At 41.6% G+C, this 12,666-nt stretch overlaps 1 protein-coding gene across 1 annotated transcript; it reads left to right on the top strand.

The window, feature by feature from the left end:
* The first annotated feature begins 205 nt into the window (after positions 1 to 205).
* CCDC25 (Coiled-coil domain-containing protein 25) lies at positions 206 to 12,614 on the top strand. Its single transcript, XM_051210501.1, has 2 exons — positions 206 to 848; positions 10,256 to 12,614. Exons 1-2 carry the CDS (start codon positions 609 to 611, stop codon positions 10,640 to 10,642), a joined length of 627 nt encoding a protein of 208 aa, XP_051070497.1. The 5' UTR covers positions 206 to 608; the 3' UTR covers positions 10,643 to 12,614.
* The last annotated feature ends 52 nt before the right edge of the window (positions 12,615 to 12,666 follow it).

Here is a 12,666-nt window from a genome sequence, read left to right as displayed (position 1 = left end):
ATCAGTTCTCAGACTTAAATTAAAGCCTTATGAATAGCGCCTCCAATCACTAAACCTTTACTCATCAGAGTATAGGCGTCTTAGAGGTAACTCTTTAATGGCTTATAGTATGCTTAATACCTCTGGACACCCCCTTAAGTTTAGCTCTAACACAAAACTAAGGGGTAACACCCAGAAACTGGAGACACAACACAGCAGAACGGATTGTAGATACAGCTCCTACTCCTTAAGGATTGTCAAATGCTGGAATTCGCTGCCAGCTGAGCTAGTCCAAGTGACTTGCCAGGAGTCCTTCAAAACTCGACCTATTCTTAAGAACTAATAATAATATCTTACTATGATTTGCCAATTTCTTTTTCCTCTATTATCGTTAATATACCTAGGTTCCTGACTCGAGGTATTGGTGATCCACTGCTACTAGACACGGAAGCCTGTTAAGCGAAAGCTTCTTCTATTCCATCCACAACCATTTGAACCATTTGAAGTATGGAATGCACGTTGTCATTTGGCCTGTTCAAGGTCGTGGTGAAGAAGCGCGGTCGTGTTCGGAAGTCGGTTGCAAGTTCATTTAATCCGTCCCCTACATTTTGGTTAGGTAACCAGTAATTATGGTCCTGCACTTTAAGTGTGAACTTGTCCAACCTCCGTACTTTATTTACATGGGAGAAGATAAGCATGAAAATGATGAACTTATTCGTTGGGGATGGCCAGAAGATGTTTGGTTTCATGTAGATGCTCTATCATCTGCTCATGTTTACCTTCGGCTTAAAGAGGGGGAAACCTTAGATGATGTCCCCACTGCCGTTATACAGGACTGTGCACAACTGGTCAAGGAAAACAGTATCCAAGTTAGTTCGGATTTCTTTTCGGTTCACAGAAAATGCTTTCAAATTTTATATCATAAGACATACGAATTTTTTAACGGTCATTGTAATTTCCAGATCGTTTTGGGGACTGATTTACCTTCCAAAGCAAGGTTGTTTCACATATCGCAAAAATTTCGGCACTATGTACCATTTTCCCAATCCCATAGTTGATCAGACTGTTAAGTTGCATTTCAATACTCTCCGTTAGTCTTTACTTCATTTCTATCGTTCAGCTTTAAGACATGAAATCATTGCAGATTTCGATTTTTGCCTGTGCTTTACTCCGGTTTCTGGCCTAGTTACCTTTCATGACAATAATATTCTGATGTTTTGCGAAACAAGTATATCTTTGTGAGGTCAAAGCATATTATAAACAGGTTTATTGAATTATGTCAAATATTTAAATTATCTTTGTCTATTCAATTCTATTGCCCTTCATATTTTAGGGTAAAAATTTTATATTTATTGTTAAGTAATATTAAAAGAATAACATGCGTTGTTGGTCACTGCTCATACATCTTTCCACCACCTGGTGTATGGTATTTATTTCCATGACCTGGCCAGTATGTAGCACAGATATCCCGCTAAAAAAGACGAGTTCATATTTAAACAGTAAGTCAATGACAACTGTCTAATTAAAGATTTGAAGACCATTAGAGCAAGATAACTGGTCTTAACCGTTATTAGCTTTTTGCTGTTCTTGTTTCTCACTTTCCCATCCAAGTTTTGTTTCCGAAGATTCCTAATTTAGTCATTTTATTGTTTCAGTCAGTCAGTCAGTAACAACGTAGAACTTCGTACGTACGTACATCAGTTCGAGTTGCCACACCACAGCACAGAGATGCAGTGGTCGATTCAAATCCCGTAGTGGTAGAGGTAATAAGAGTATAAGCAGTAATCAGGAAGATTAGTGTTTGGAGATGTTATTCAAAGAGTATAATACAGTGAAATAAATTTGGAAAGAGGAAAAAAGGGACATGAAGAATTCAGAAGATTAGAATTTGGAAGAACACAAAGAGTGGATGCACCTGCGCCATTGCAAACGATTTTGAGCCATATCATTCAAGGTCTCTAACCATCGGTTGCTATCATCTCGCGGTCCCCAACCAGGTAGTCTGTACCTACCAACATGACTCAGTTCACTTGTCAGTGACTTCATGGACTTGTGCCGTGTTTTGGTCTGGCCGCCCCTAGCTTTCTTCCAACCTACTCCTATACCACTGAACATCGCACGTCGAGGCAGTCGGTCGTTGGGCATACGTAACACATGTCCCAGCCATCTCAAATGATGAAGTTTCACTACTTCATCAATTGATTTGCCATCCTTGCCTAGTACCCGTTTCCTAACAACGGCGTTACTTACTCGGTGGTTATGCGAGCAATGCTTCGAAGACACCTATGATCGAATGCTAGTAACCTACGACTATCCTCTACTTTTACCGGCCATGTTTCACAGTCATAAAGTAAAACGGAACGAACTGCTGCGCAGTAAACCGGTCCTTTGGTTGGTAGACGGATACCTCGCCTACGTCACAGATGACACAAGTTGGCAAAAGCTAGTCGAGCCTTCTGTATCCGTGCTGAGATTTCGTCACACACCAGACCACAAGGGCTGATGAGACTTCTGAGATAAGTGAAGCGGTCGACACGCTCAACTACTTCACTCCCTATCATTAGTTGGGGTGTCGGTGCAACCCAATCCTGAAGAAACATTTTGCATTTCGAGGGGGAGAATCGCATGCCGAACATAGTTGGATTGTTGCTTAGAGTGGTCAGAAGACTCTGCATTTTATCAGCATCTTCACCAAATAAAACTATGTCATCAGCATATTCTAAGTCAACAAGTAAATCTCCCGGTAAAAGTTCAACTCCTGGAAATTTAGATGAAGAAAATGTTGTCTCTGAAAGCACGTGTCAACGACAAAGTCATATAAGAATAGAGAGAGTGGACAGTCCTGACGAACACTACTGGAGGTAATCAATTCTGATGACAGTTCGCCATAAGCTCTCACTCGACCTGTTGTGTTTGAGTAGAGAGCCTTTATAAGGTTAATGTACTTCTTTGGTACTCTTTTCAGTGACAAACTGCCATAGAACCTCACGATCAACAGAGTCGAATGCCGCCTTAAGGTCGAGAAATACTAATATTGTGAGGCGTCTAAATGTGTGTCTATGTTCTAGGGCCTGACGTGGTGTGAATATGTGGTCTATACAACCACGTCCAGCTCGAAAACCAACCTGATTTTCTTTAGTCTGCTCTTCACGAGCTTTAGTTAGGCGTCGAAGTATTATTGAATCTAATATTTTAGACACTATAATTGTCAAACTGATTCCTCTGTGATTGTCACAAGAGGAATTTTGTCCTTTCTTATAGACTGGCACAATCAGTGATTGAGACCAGTTAGATGGGATTACGTTTAGTTCCCAAATTCTGCCTAGGACCTCAGTCGATCTCACTGCTAATACTGGACCACCATCCATAAAAATCTCAGGAGTAAACCCGTCAGGGCCTGCTGCTCTTCCTCGTTTCAGGTTTCCTATAACTCACTCAACTTCATAAAGAGTCGGAGAACCTGCGTTAGCTTGCCATTCTGGTCGACTGGAGATCGTGGGAAACTGAAGTGTGGCTGAAGGCCAGTTGAACTGATCCCTAAAGTGTTCTGCCCATCGATCCAATCTCCTGGATTGAGAATGTATAATATGTCCATCTTTCTCTGAGAGTGTTTTGCTAACAGTCGGTTTCCTTAACAAGTCTGAACAATTGTCTGCTATTACCTATTGCCGCTGCCTTTTTCATCTCTCTTGTTTTCGCTACCCACCACTATTTGCGATTATTGCGTAGGCTTCTTATCAGCCTGCGCTTAAGCTGACTCTGCTCTTCGTTATGTTCAGAGCCAGATGGAATGAGTTTCCGAGCATCTATCAGTGCGGTAGATGCTGCTGAGATCCAGTGTTGCTCCCTAACCTTACGGGTTACCATACTAGCAGATATCACTGTTGTTTCCGCAGCTTTTCGGATATTCCACGCTCCCTCAATGTGAGCATCACTTATAATGGCTGCCTAACTGTTTTTCTAGTTGTTCCTGAAATACATTCTTAGCTTGGCTATCATTAAGTAGGACCCTAGGAGGTTTCCTTACAGCATCTTTCCTACGTCCAGTAAGACGCAGACAGATACGCGCTCGCACTAGAGCATGATCTGAATCTAGGCATGTGCTCCAGAATGAGCGACAGTCTTCAATCGAGCCTCTCCATTGGTGGTTGCTATGTCAAAAGATGTTTTTCTTATCCTTAAAGATAGTATTTACAAGAAACAGACGGTCGCCATTATCTGTTCTTTGAGCCACGACTCTATAAGATCCACCCAGGTGTCTTTCCCTATCGCTTAGTTTACCTACTTGAGCATTAAAGTCACCGGCCATTATTACTACATCCGAGCGCCTAGCTTTTCGGAGAAGGTCGGAGAGCTTTCTGTAAAACTCATCTTTTACATCATCTGTGCTGCAGTCAGTGGGAGAATAGGCAGAGACGACGAAGAGGCAACGACGAGTGTCACTATCTTTCCGAGTCCTCACTGTTCCGTTTAGTCGGACAGCGCACAAACGACGGTCTACTGGGATCCAGTCTAAGAGAGCTAGTTTTGCCCTAGGACTCAATGCTATATCTGCGCCGGCGAGTCCACGAGAAGCAGCATCTGGGCTTCCAGATACACGAAGCATCGATCGAGATGGTTCTTTATTTTGACATAGTGAGGTCAAATGAATGACGCTACTCGGATCCTTTACGCGTGTTTCGGAGACGCAGCACATATAAATGGCGCGGGATTCTAAAGTCTTAGCCAAGGAAGCCTGTTGTTTTATTTGGCACAGTGTTCGGACTTTGAGAGCTCCTACATGTAGTTTAGAGCGTGGTTTTAGGAGATCAAGAATAACGTTCCGCGTACTCGAATCGTTTGCCCTAGCGGTGCGAGGTGATAAAGGGACGTGAGTAGGGTTAGTCGCGGAAGAAAATATAGTTATTAGGAGGTGTAGGAAGGATTTGAATGTGACCAACTTGTTCTCATGTGTTGTCACGGGTATGAAAGCTGATATCACTTCCCGGCTGTCCATATCGTGGAAGGGTATTTCTTGAGGAACCTGAGAAGGAAATTGGATTAGTGTTGGTCTCAAAGACCTGTGAGCGTGACCGCAAAGCCCAGGGGACAACTGCTTGAGGCCGGTCGCGCACGGCCTTTTCGTGGAAGGTTTTTAATGTGTTAGCTCCGTTCTTCAAAGGGCTTTACCGCCGGAGACGGAAATCCGTGAGGTAAGGTGAGGTGTGACATTTTTAGGGTCGACCTTTTCTAACCCCACCCCTCCTTGTGGGAAGGCAGCATCGCTGCAGATGCTGGTTGTCTGAGGGAAACACCTTACTGCTGTCACACCTCTGTATAGTCAGCAGTAAGACTTCGCCCTCAGACCTTGAGTTGCTGCTTTTAGTCTTACCGTTCTCCGATCGACTTGCCTGGCATGGTAGAACCTACAGGAACATATGTTCCAGCCAATATAGCTCGGTTGGGTCATCACGATAGGCAAGTCCGACCACCGCATCAAGGTAGCAGAAATACAACTCAGCATAGTCTTTTCTTGGTATTAAGTCTCACTTTATACACTAAGAGATCAAATAAGATGTCTATACTTAGGGTTATAACTGTGATATCAAACTCTTTACTGTGCATTAGTTAAGTAACGACAATGGTATCAATACGTTTATCGTTAATGATTAAGAATATCATCAGGCTTATAATTTACTATTGTGTTTGATATCACATTGACAATAAAGCACAACAAAAGTTCATAGATATTTCATCACATGCTTTCAATGTATAATGTACACCTTTAGATCTTTAGGTCAAAGGCTCCGGGTGTGGCCTCCTAAGAAAACCACCTGCTTCGATTTGGGCACCCGGGCAGTATCCCAGACCTCACACAAATATATTGACTGTGTATTATGTATCATCCTCAATCTTATGACTACCCTATTTCCAAGAAACATTTAGGACCCAAATCTAATGTATTGTTCAGAAGTTGCTACATTCGATACCGGTGGGGTTTGCCTATCGTGATGAACCAGTCGAGCTATACTGGTTGGAATAGTCGTTCCTCTAGGTCTTACCATGCCAGACAGTCAGTTGAAGAGCGGTAAGACTAAAAGCAGCAAGTCCAAGGTCCGACGGCGAAGTCGTCCTGCTGACTATACAGAGGTGTGACAGCAGTAAGGTGTTTCCTTTAGACAACCAGCATGACAGCGATGCTGCCTTCACACAAGTAAGGGTGGGGTTAGAAACGGTCGACCCTAAAAGTGCACAGCTCGCCTTATCCCACAGATATCCATCTCCGGCGGTAAGGTCCCAACAAGTACGGAGCTAACATAAAAAATGCCCACAGAAAGGTCGTGTGCGACCGGCCTTGAGCAGCTATCCCTTGGACGCTGCGGTCACTCTCTCAGGTCACTAAGACCACCACTAACCCAATTTCCTTTTCAGGTACCTCCAGAAGAAACCTTCTACGGTGTGGGCAACCGGGAAGTGATAACCGCCCTCATACCTCTAACAGCACTCAAGACCACTCTTTTCATAATCAACCTCCCTCCTCAATTCCTACTATCCCTCCTACATTGGCCTTTAACTCCAAACTTCCTCTTTCGGCTTTCTCCTCAAGTGTCACCATGTACAACGATTCTAGTGCGCGAAACGCTGCCCCAGGTCTACTGGAACCTCGCTCCAAACTACACATTGAAGCCTTCAACGTACGCATCCTCTTTAGCTGAAACCCTAGAATCTCATACCATTGATGTACGCTGTGTCTCCGAAACACACATACAGGATCCTAGTGTGATCACTCACTTAACCTCACCTCGGTGGAACGGAGAGCCGACGAGATACACCCTCCGTTTATCTGGCGACCCGATAGCTAGTTCTCGTGGACTGACGGGTGTAGGCATAGCACTAGGCATGAGGGCAGAACAAGCACCATTAGAATGGATCCCCGTTAATAGTCGTGTATGTGTTGTTCAGCGGAACGGCTCCATAAGAATTCGGGAGGATAGAGACATACGTTGTTTCTGCCTACGCTGTCGCTGACTACAGCTCAGACGAAGTGAAAGATGAATTTTACAGAAAGCTGTCCGAACTTCTTCAGAAAGCTAAACGCTCAGACATAGTACTCGTAGGGGGTGACTTTAATGTCCAAGTAGGTAGTTTAAACCAAACAGAAAGGCATTTAGGTAGATATTTTAGTATTCCGACACAGAGAACAGATAATGGTGATCGTCTGCTGCAACTGTGCTCAGACAATCGTTTATTTTTAGCAAACACAAATTTTAAGCATAAGGAGAGACATCGTCTAACATGGCGACCCCTGCACCAAACCAACGATGAACTCAAATAAACCATATTGCCATCAGTCATCGTTGGAGAGGGTCGGCACATGATTGTCGCTCATTCTGGAGTACCTGCTTGGACTACGACCACGCCCTAATACGGACACGCATCTGCTTGCGCCTCACTGGATGCAGAAAAACCACATTAAGGAAGACCCATTAGAGTTGAACTCATTGACGAAAAGCCAAAAGTAGATTCCAGGAACAACTGAGGTCACACTTAGGTAGTTCTGAAAACGAGGCTGACCCAGATGTTGCTTGGAAAGCTATACAAACAGCTGTGGAAACAGCAGTGACATCTATTAGTGATTTGGACCAAAAGGTCACGAAAAATCAATGGATTTCTACTAAGTCTTTAGCACTGATAGATTATCGTGAACTTATCCCATCTGGCTCCGAACACGATAAAGAGCGAAAACAAATCAGATATAGGTTAACCAAAAGTCTAAGGAACGACCGTGAGCAGTGGTGGGCAACGAAAGCAAAAGAGATGGAAAAGGCAGAAACTGTAGGTAACGCCAGACAGCTTTTCAGACTAATAAAAGAAACTGGAATTATTAAGTCGATTGTACATGAGACTATCTCGGGAAAAGAAAACACTCTCATCTGCTCCCAGTCCAGACGTTTAGAACGATGGGTGGAACATTTTAGAGAACAGTTCAGCTGGCCTTTAGCTACTCTACAACTACCCTCCATTCTCAGACAGTGTGAATGGAACATTGAACTGGGCCCCACGAATATAACTGGAGTTCAGAAAGCCATAGCTAATCTAAAATGAGGAAGAGCAAGTGGTCCAGATAGATCGACTCCAGAGGTGTTTAAGGGTGGTGGTCCAATTTTAGCGACTAGGCTGACTAATATTTTGGCTAAGATCCGGGAGTTAGACGTTATCCCATATGACTGGTCGCAATCACTTATCGTCCCAATATATAAGAGAGGGTTAAAATCATCCTGTGACATCCATAGAGAGATTAGTTTAACAAATATAGTACCTAGTACTAGTCGAGTCAGAGCTTATGGCGAACTGTCATCTGCTTTTGCAACCTCAAGTGGTGTCCGTCAAGGCTGTCCACTTTCTCCATTTTTGTTTAACTTCATCATAGACCTTTTGATGGAAATAACATTCTCGTCGACTGAATTCTCGGGTATTGATCTCCTTCCAAGCATCTAAAATACTAGTCTCAATAATTATCGGATGCCTAACAAAGACTCGTGAACTGCAAACATGAGGAAATCAGGCTGGCTTCAGACCTGGTCGTGGCTGTATCGACCACTTATTCACCATTCGTCATATTTTGGAATGCAAGTATGTTTGTCGGCGTCCGACGATGGTGGTCTTTCTTGACTTAAAAGCAGCATTTGATTTTATAGATCGAAAAGTTCTGTGGCAGTGTCTGTTATTGAAAGGTGTACCTCAGAAGTACACAAACTAGTCAAATCAGAGCTTATAGCGAACTATCATCTGATTTTGCAACCTTGTGTAGTTCCGTCAAGGCTATCCACTATCTCCATTTTTGTTCAACTTCATCATAAACCTAGTGCGGAAAATAACGTTCTCGTCGACTGAATTTTCGTGCATTGATCTACCAAGAGGTCCACTTATCGACTTAGAATGCGCAGATGACATAGTCGTGTTTGGTGAAGACGCTGGTAAAATGCAGAATCTTTTGGTAGCACTGAGCAACAATGCCAGAATGTTTTGGAATGCGCTTCTCTCCCTCTAAATGCAAGTTGTTGATTCAGGACTGGTCTACGTCAACACCTGAACTAAGGATAGGGAGTGAAGTAGTTGAACACATTGACAACTTCACTTATCTTGGAGGTCTGATCAGCCGTGATGGGTTGGTGTCTGATGAAATCTCTGCGTGGATTCGAAAGGCTCGTTTGGCTTTTGCCAACTTACGTCACCTATGGCGAAGGCGAGATATCCGTCTATCAATTAAGGGACGAGTATACTGTGCGGCAGTTCGTTTTGTTCTACTTTATGGGTGCGAATTGTGGTCATTAAGAGTAGAGGATACTCGTAATCTACTAGTATCTGATCACAGATGTCTTAGAAATATTGCTGGCATCTGCTGGGTTCACCGGGTAAGTAATATTAAGGCTAGACGCAAGTTATTAAGCAATGATGGTAAATCAGTTGATGAGGTTGTGAATCCTCATAGGCTAAGATGCCTGGGCCACGTGTTACATATACCTGAACACCGATTACCACGACACGCATTGGCTCAGAATCGATCACAATGGCGGTGTATATACTCTTTGTCTTCCCTTAAACCGTGAGATTAAAATTACTTTATACCTTTCTTTTTACGAAGTAATTCTTTTTTCCTGTATTATATCCTTATACACAATCTTTCTTTTATACATTACTACCATTGAAGTAATTACTTCTATGAATTTGGTGTTCACCTTGTTGTGCTAATGAGGTATGGCAACTTGTACTGATGCATATATGTGCCTGGTCCCACCTTGAACGCAATCCTTATATGAAGTTAAAATCACTATATAGCGGTGTACATTTCATGTGCACTTGTATTTGGAATAAGTTTAGGTCGGTTTCAAACATTATTTTGAAAAGTCATTTACAGTTTGCTAGGTTTATTTAACTTCCTACAAGAAAGTTAGGAATGTTTCTTTTTTCTGCGGTTCTCTTCGAATTATCCTTCCTCAGACCGCTTACTGTTACAATGCGATTCTATAAAGTGGATGAACATGATTTGGAAAGATGTAGTTTTGCCATATTAAAGATAAACCATTTAAAATACTCCACCTAAATGTGATAGTGATTCAACTCTTTATTCCTCATAGACCTTTATAGTATGTATACTGGCGAAAAAAGTCCCGAGTTTGCATTTTTAGCTCATTAAGACGGGTATATCGACATTTTGAAGTATTATAAGCGTGGTTTTTCTTTTTAATGACTACTTTCTGTCTATATTACAACTTTTAAACATGTACTTTTATAGGGTTGCAAACTCAACGATGTCACTGTTGTATATACCAAGTGGGAGAACCTGAAAAAAACCAATGATATGGATGTTGGCCAAGTAGCCTTTCACAATAATAAAGCAGTGCAAAAGATCGTAGTTGAAAAACGCAATGGAGATGTAATAAAACGACTAAATAAAACAAAAGAGCAATACCAACATCCTGATTTAAGAGGTGAACGAGAGAAGCGAGATATCCGCATTAAAAACAAAGAAAAAGCTGTTCTGGCTGCTAAGAAAAAGTCAGAACTTGAGGCACAGAAAGTCCGTGCAGCAGAAGCAGAAAAAAGATCATACGATCGTTTGTTTGTTGAGAGTAAAATGAGGACAAATGAAGATGGCTATGATTCAGATGACTTCATGTAAAAAATAAATATGAATACCTTCCTACTTCTAAAAGTGTCTCATCTCTTAACTTTATTTTCTACTTATCGGTTACTTTTTCTGAATTGTCGATCATGTAATAAAAACCCTTTTGGTTTACTTGTATATTATATAATGTGAATTTTCTTCCATGCTTGGTGAAACTAAGTTTCGGGTGCTAAACGATATAATTGTGATCATGAACCGATCAGTGCTAGACCACGATTGAAAACCTGAAAGCACTTCTGATGAGTCTCTTAATAGGACGAAACGGTAGTCCAGTGCTTCCAAGTTTTCATTGGTGGTCTAACTTTGATCGGTTCATGATCTCAATTAAAACTCAACCATCTCCACAACTCTATACTAATAAACAATATATTTTAATGGTTTGAACATCCACGCGCTATTTTTCAAAGGCTTGGTTTGAAGCATGGAATATTTTGTTTTCGTACTCAAAATAGCATTTCGCAGAAGGCAATTTTTGGTCAGTCATGGACAATATAAAACCTAGCAAAAATGTTTATAAGTCTGATTAACAATATGTTCAGTTTCGGAATAGCTTTTGTGCTTCCTCTATTTATAAATGTAGAATGATCAGTATAAGCGAACGTACATTAGACTCTAATTTGAAAATAATAAAAGGACTCAGCTGTGTTTTTTAATAGGGGAGCTGTAGTTTATGTGCTTGTTGACAGTTGTAGATAAGTTTCATTGTAGTCTCGGAATGATGCCGATGGAATATTTCTGACAGTTGATAGTTTTGGCTTGCTTAAATGCATGCTCCACTGCGTTTTCCTTGACTAAAGACTACACTACGGCTTTACATATATTCTTTTTACGCAACTAGGTTGTGCATTTTCCTATCTGTCTGTCAGCAAAACGAGCCCTAAGCGGGTGTGATGCAAGTAGATCTCTGGTTTAGCTGTGAAAGTAAGCTTGGACTTAGGATTACATATGGAAGCTGGAGTCATGATGATCGGGTAAATATGACATTGGTTGGACAGCATAAATGTGTGGTTCTTTTAATTCTGTGAATGAATCATACCACTTGGAATTCCGATAACTGCGTTTTGCACTCTGAAGCCTCATGACCCTTAACCTTAGTTTCTTTATAGAACTACAAAATGTAGTGCTGGGTTTTGCACAGTAAGTAATCTAAGATCCTTTTATCTTAGATTGTAAGAACTCAATTCTATGTGTAATGAGTTTCTGATAATCCTTTACATTCACTTGAGTTATATCAAATACACTAGGCTACACAGAGCCTATGCCAAATAAAAGTAAATTTTGAAGGCGAACACTTCAACCATGTTTCACATATGCGTAATGATTACAGGACAGCTAGTTTTTGACAAATACTTAGATTGGATAACAGTTATCACCAAGTTTGTCATCCCTAAACTTCTGGAGGCTCTCCTACAACAAAATTCTAGCACACCAGTGCTTTGACCACAATTAACTTCTACTACATAAAATAGAAACGATTCCCTAGTCTATGGAGGTTCGTTTATTGGTTTACCAACATGATTTACTTCATAAGTTGTGACCCAGACTATGGTCCATATAAATCCGTTGTGTCATCGGGATGCAGGCCAGTAGTTTCCATTGACGTCTTATCATTGGTCAGTACAAGAAGTTGAAAGATAGGTTCCTCTATTCTTGAAGATAAAATTTGAATTGTCCTAGACGCCCAGTATTCTTTTGCTAGTCATCATTTGGTAGTATTCGACTTGTCGATAACATAAGACGCTCTAATGAGTAGAAACATATAACCCCACAATTGATTGATCACTGGGTGGTGGTCAGTGTCATGCTTATCTAGTCCTTATTAGTGCAGATCGAATGCTATCGATCATGTTGCAATGTGGCCATCAGTCTAGGTGACTCGACACTGCGGGCACTATGTCAACAGGACTGTTGACTACCTCCAACCACCATCTACATCTCAACAAATAACCCCATTTCACATGTGGATGGTTCCCCGATATTATTTCAAATATATTAAGAATCATAAATTTATCCGTCCC

Source organism: Schistosoma haematobium, chromosome ZW (assembly GCF_000699445.3).
Source record: "Schistosoma haematobium chromosome ZW, whole genome shotgun sequence".
In the NCBI taxonomy this organism is placed as follows: domain Eukaryota; kingdom Metazoa; phylum Platyhelminthes; class Trematoda; order Strigeidida; family Schistosomatidae; genus Schistosoma; species Schistosoma haematobium.
The sequence above is the reverse complement of the archived record's forward strand: the minus strand, read 5'-3'. Positions and strand labels throughout refer to the sequence as shown.

What these genes read in the sequence shown, in the direction of transcription:
- CCDC25 (XM_051210501.1), top strand. Translation starts at nt 609, where the DNA reads ATGGTCCTGCACTTTAAGTGTGAACTTGTCCAACCTCCGTACTTTATT. An exon ending in TCAAGGAAAACAGTATCCAA is followed by an intron (nt 849 to 10,255) that starts GTTAGTTCGGAT and finishes GTACTTTTATAG; the next exon opens with GGTTGCAAACTCAACGATGT.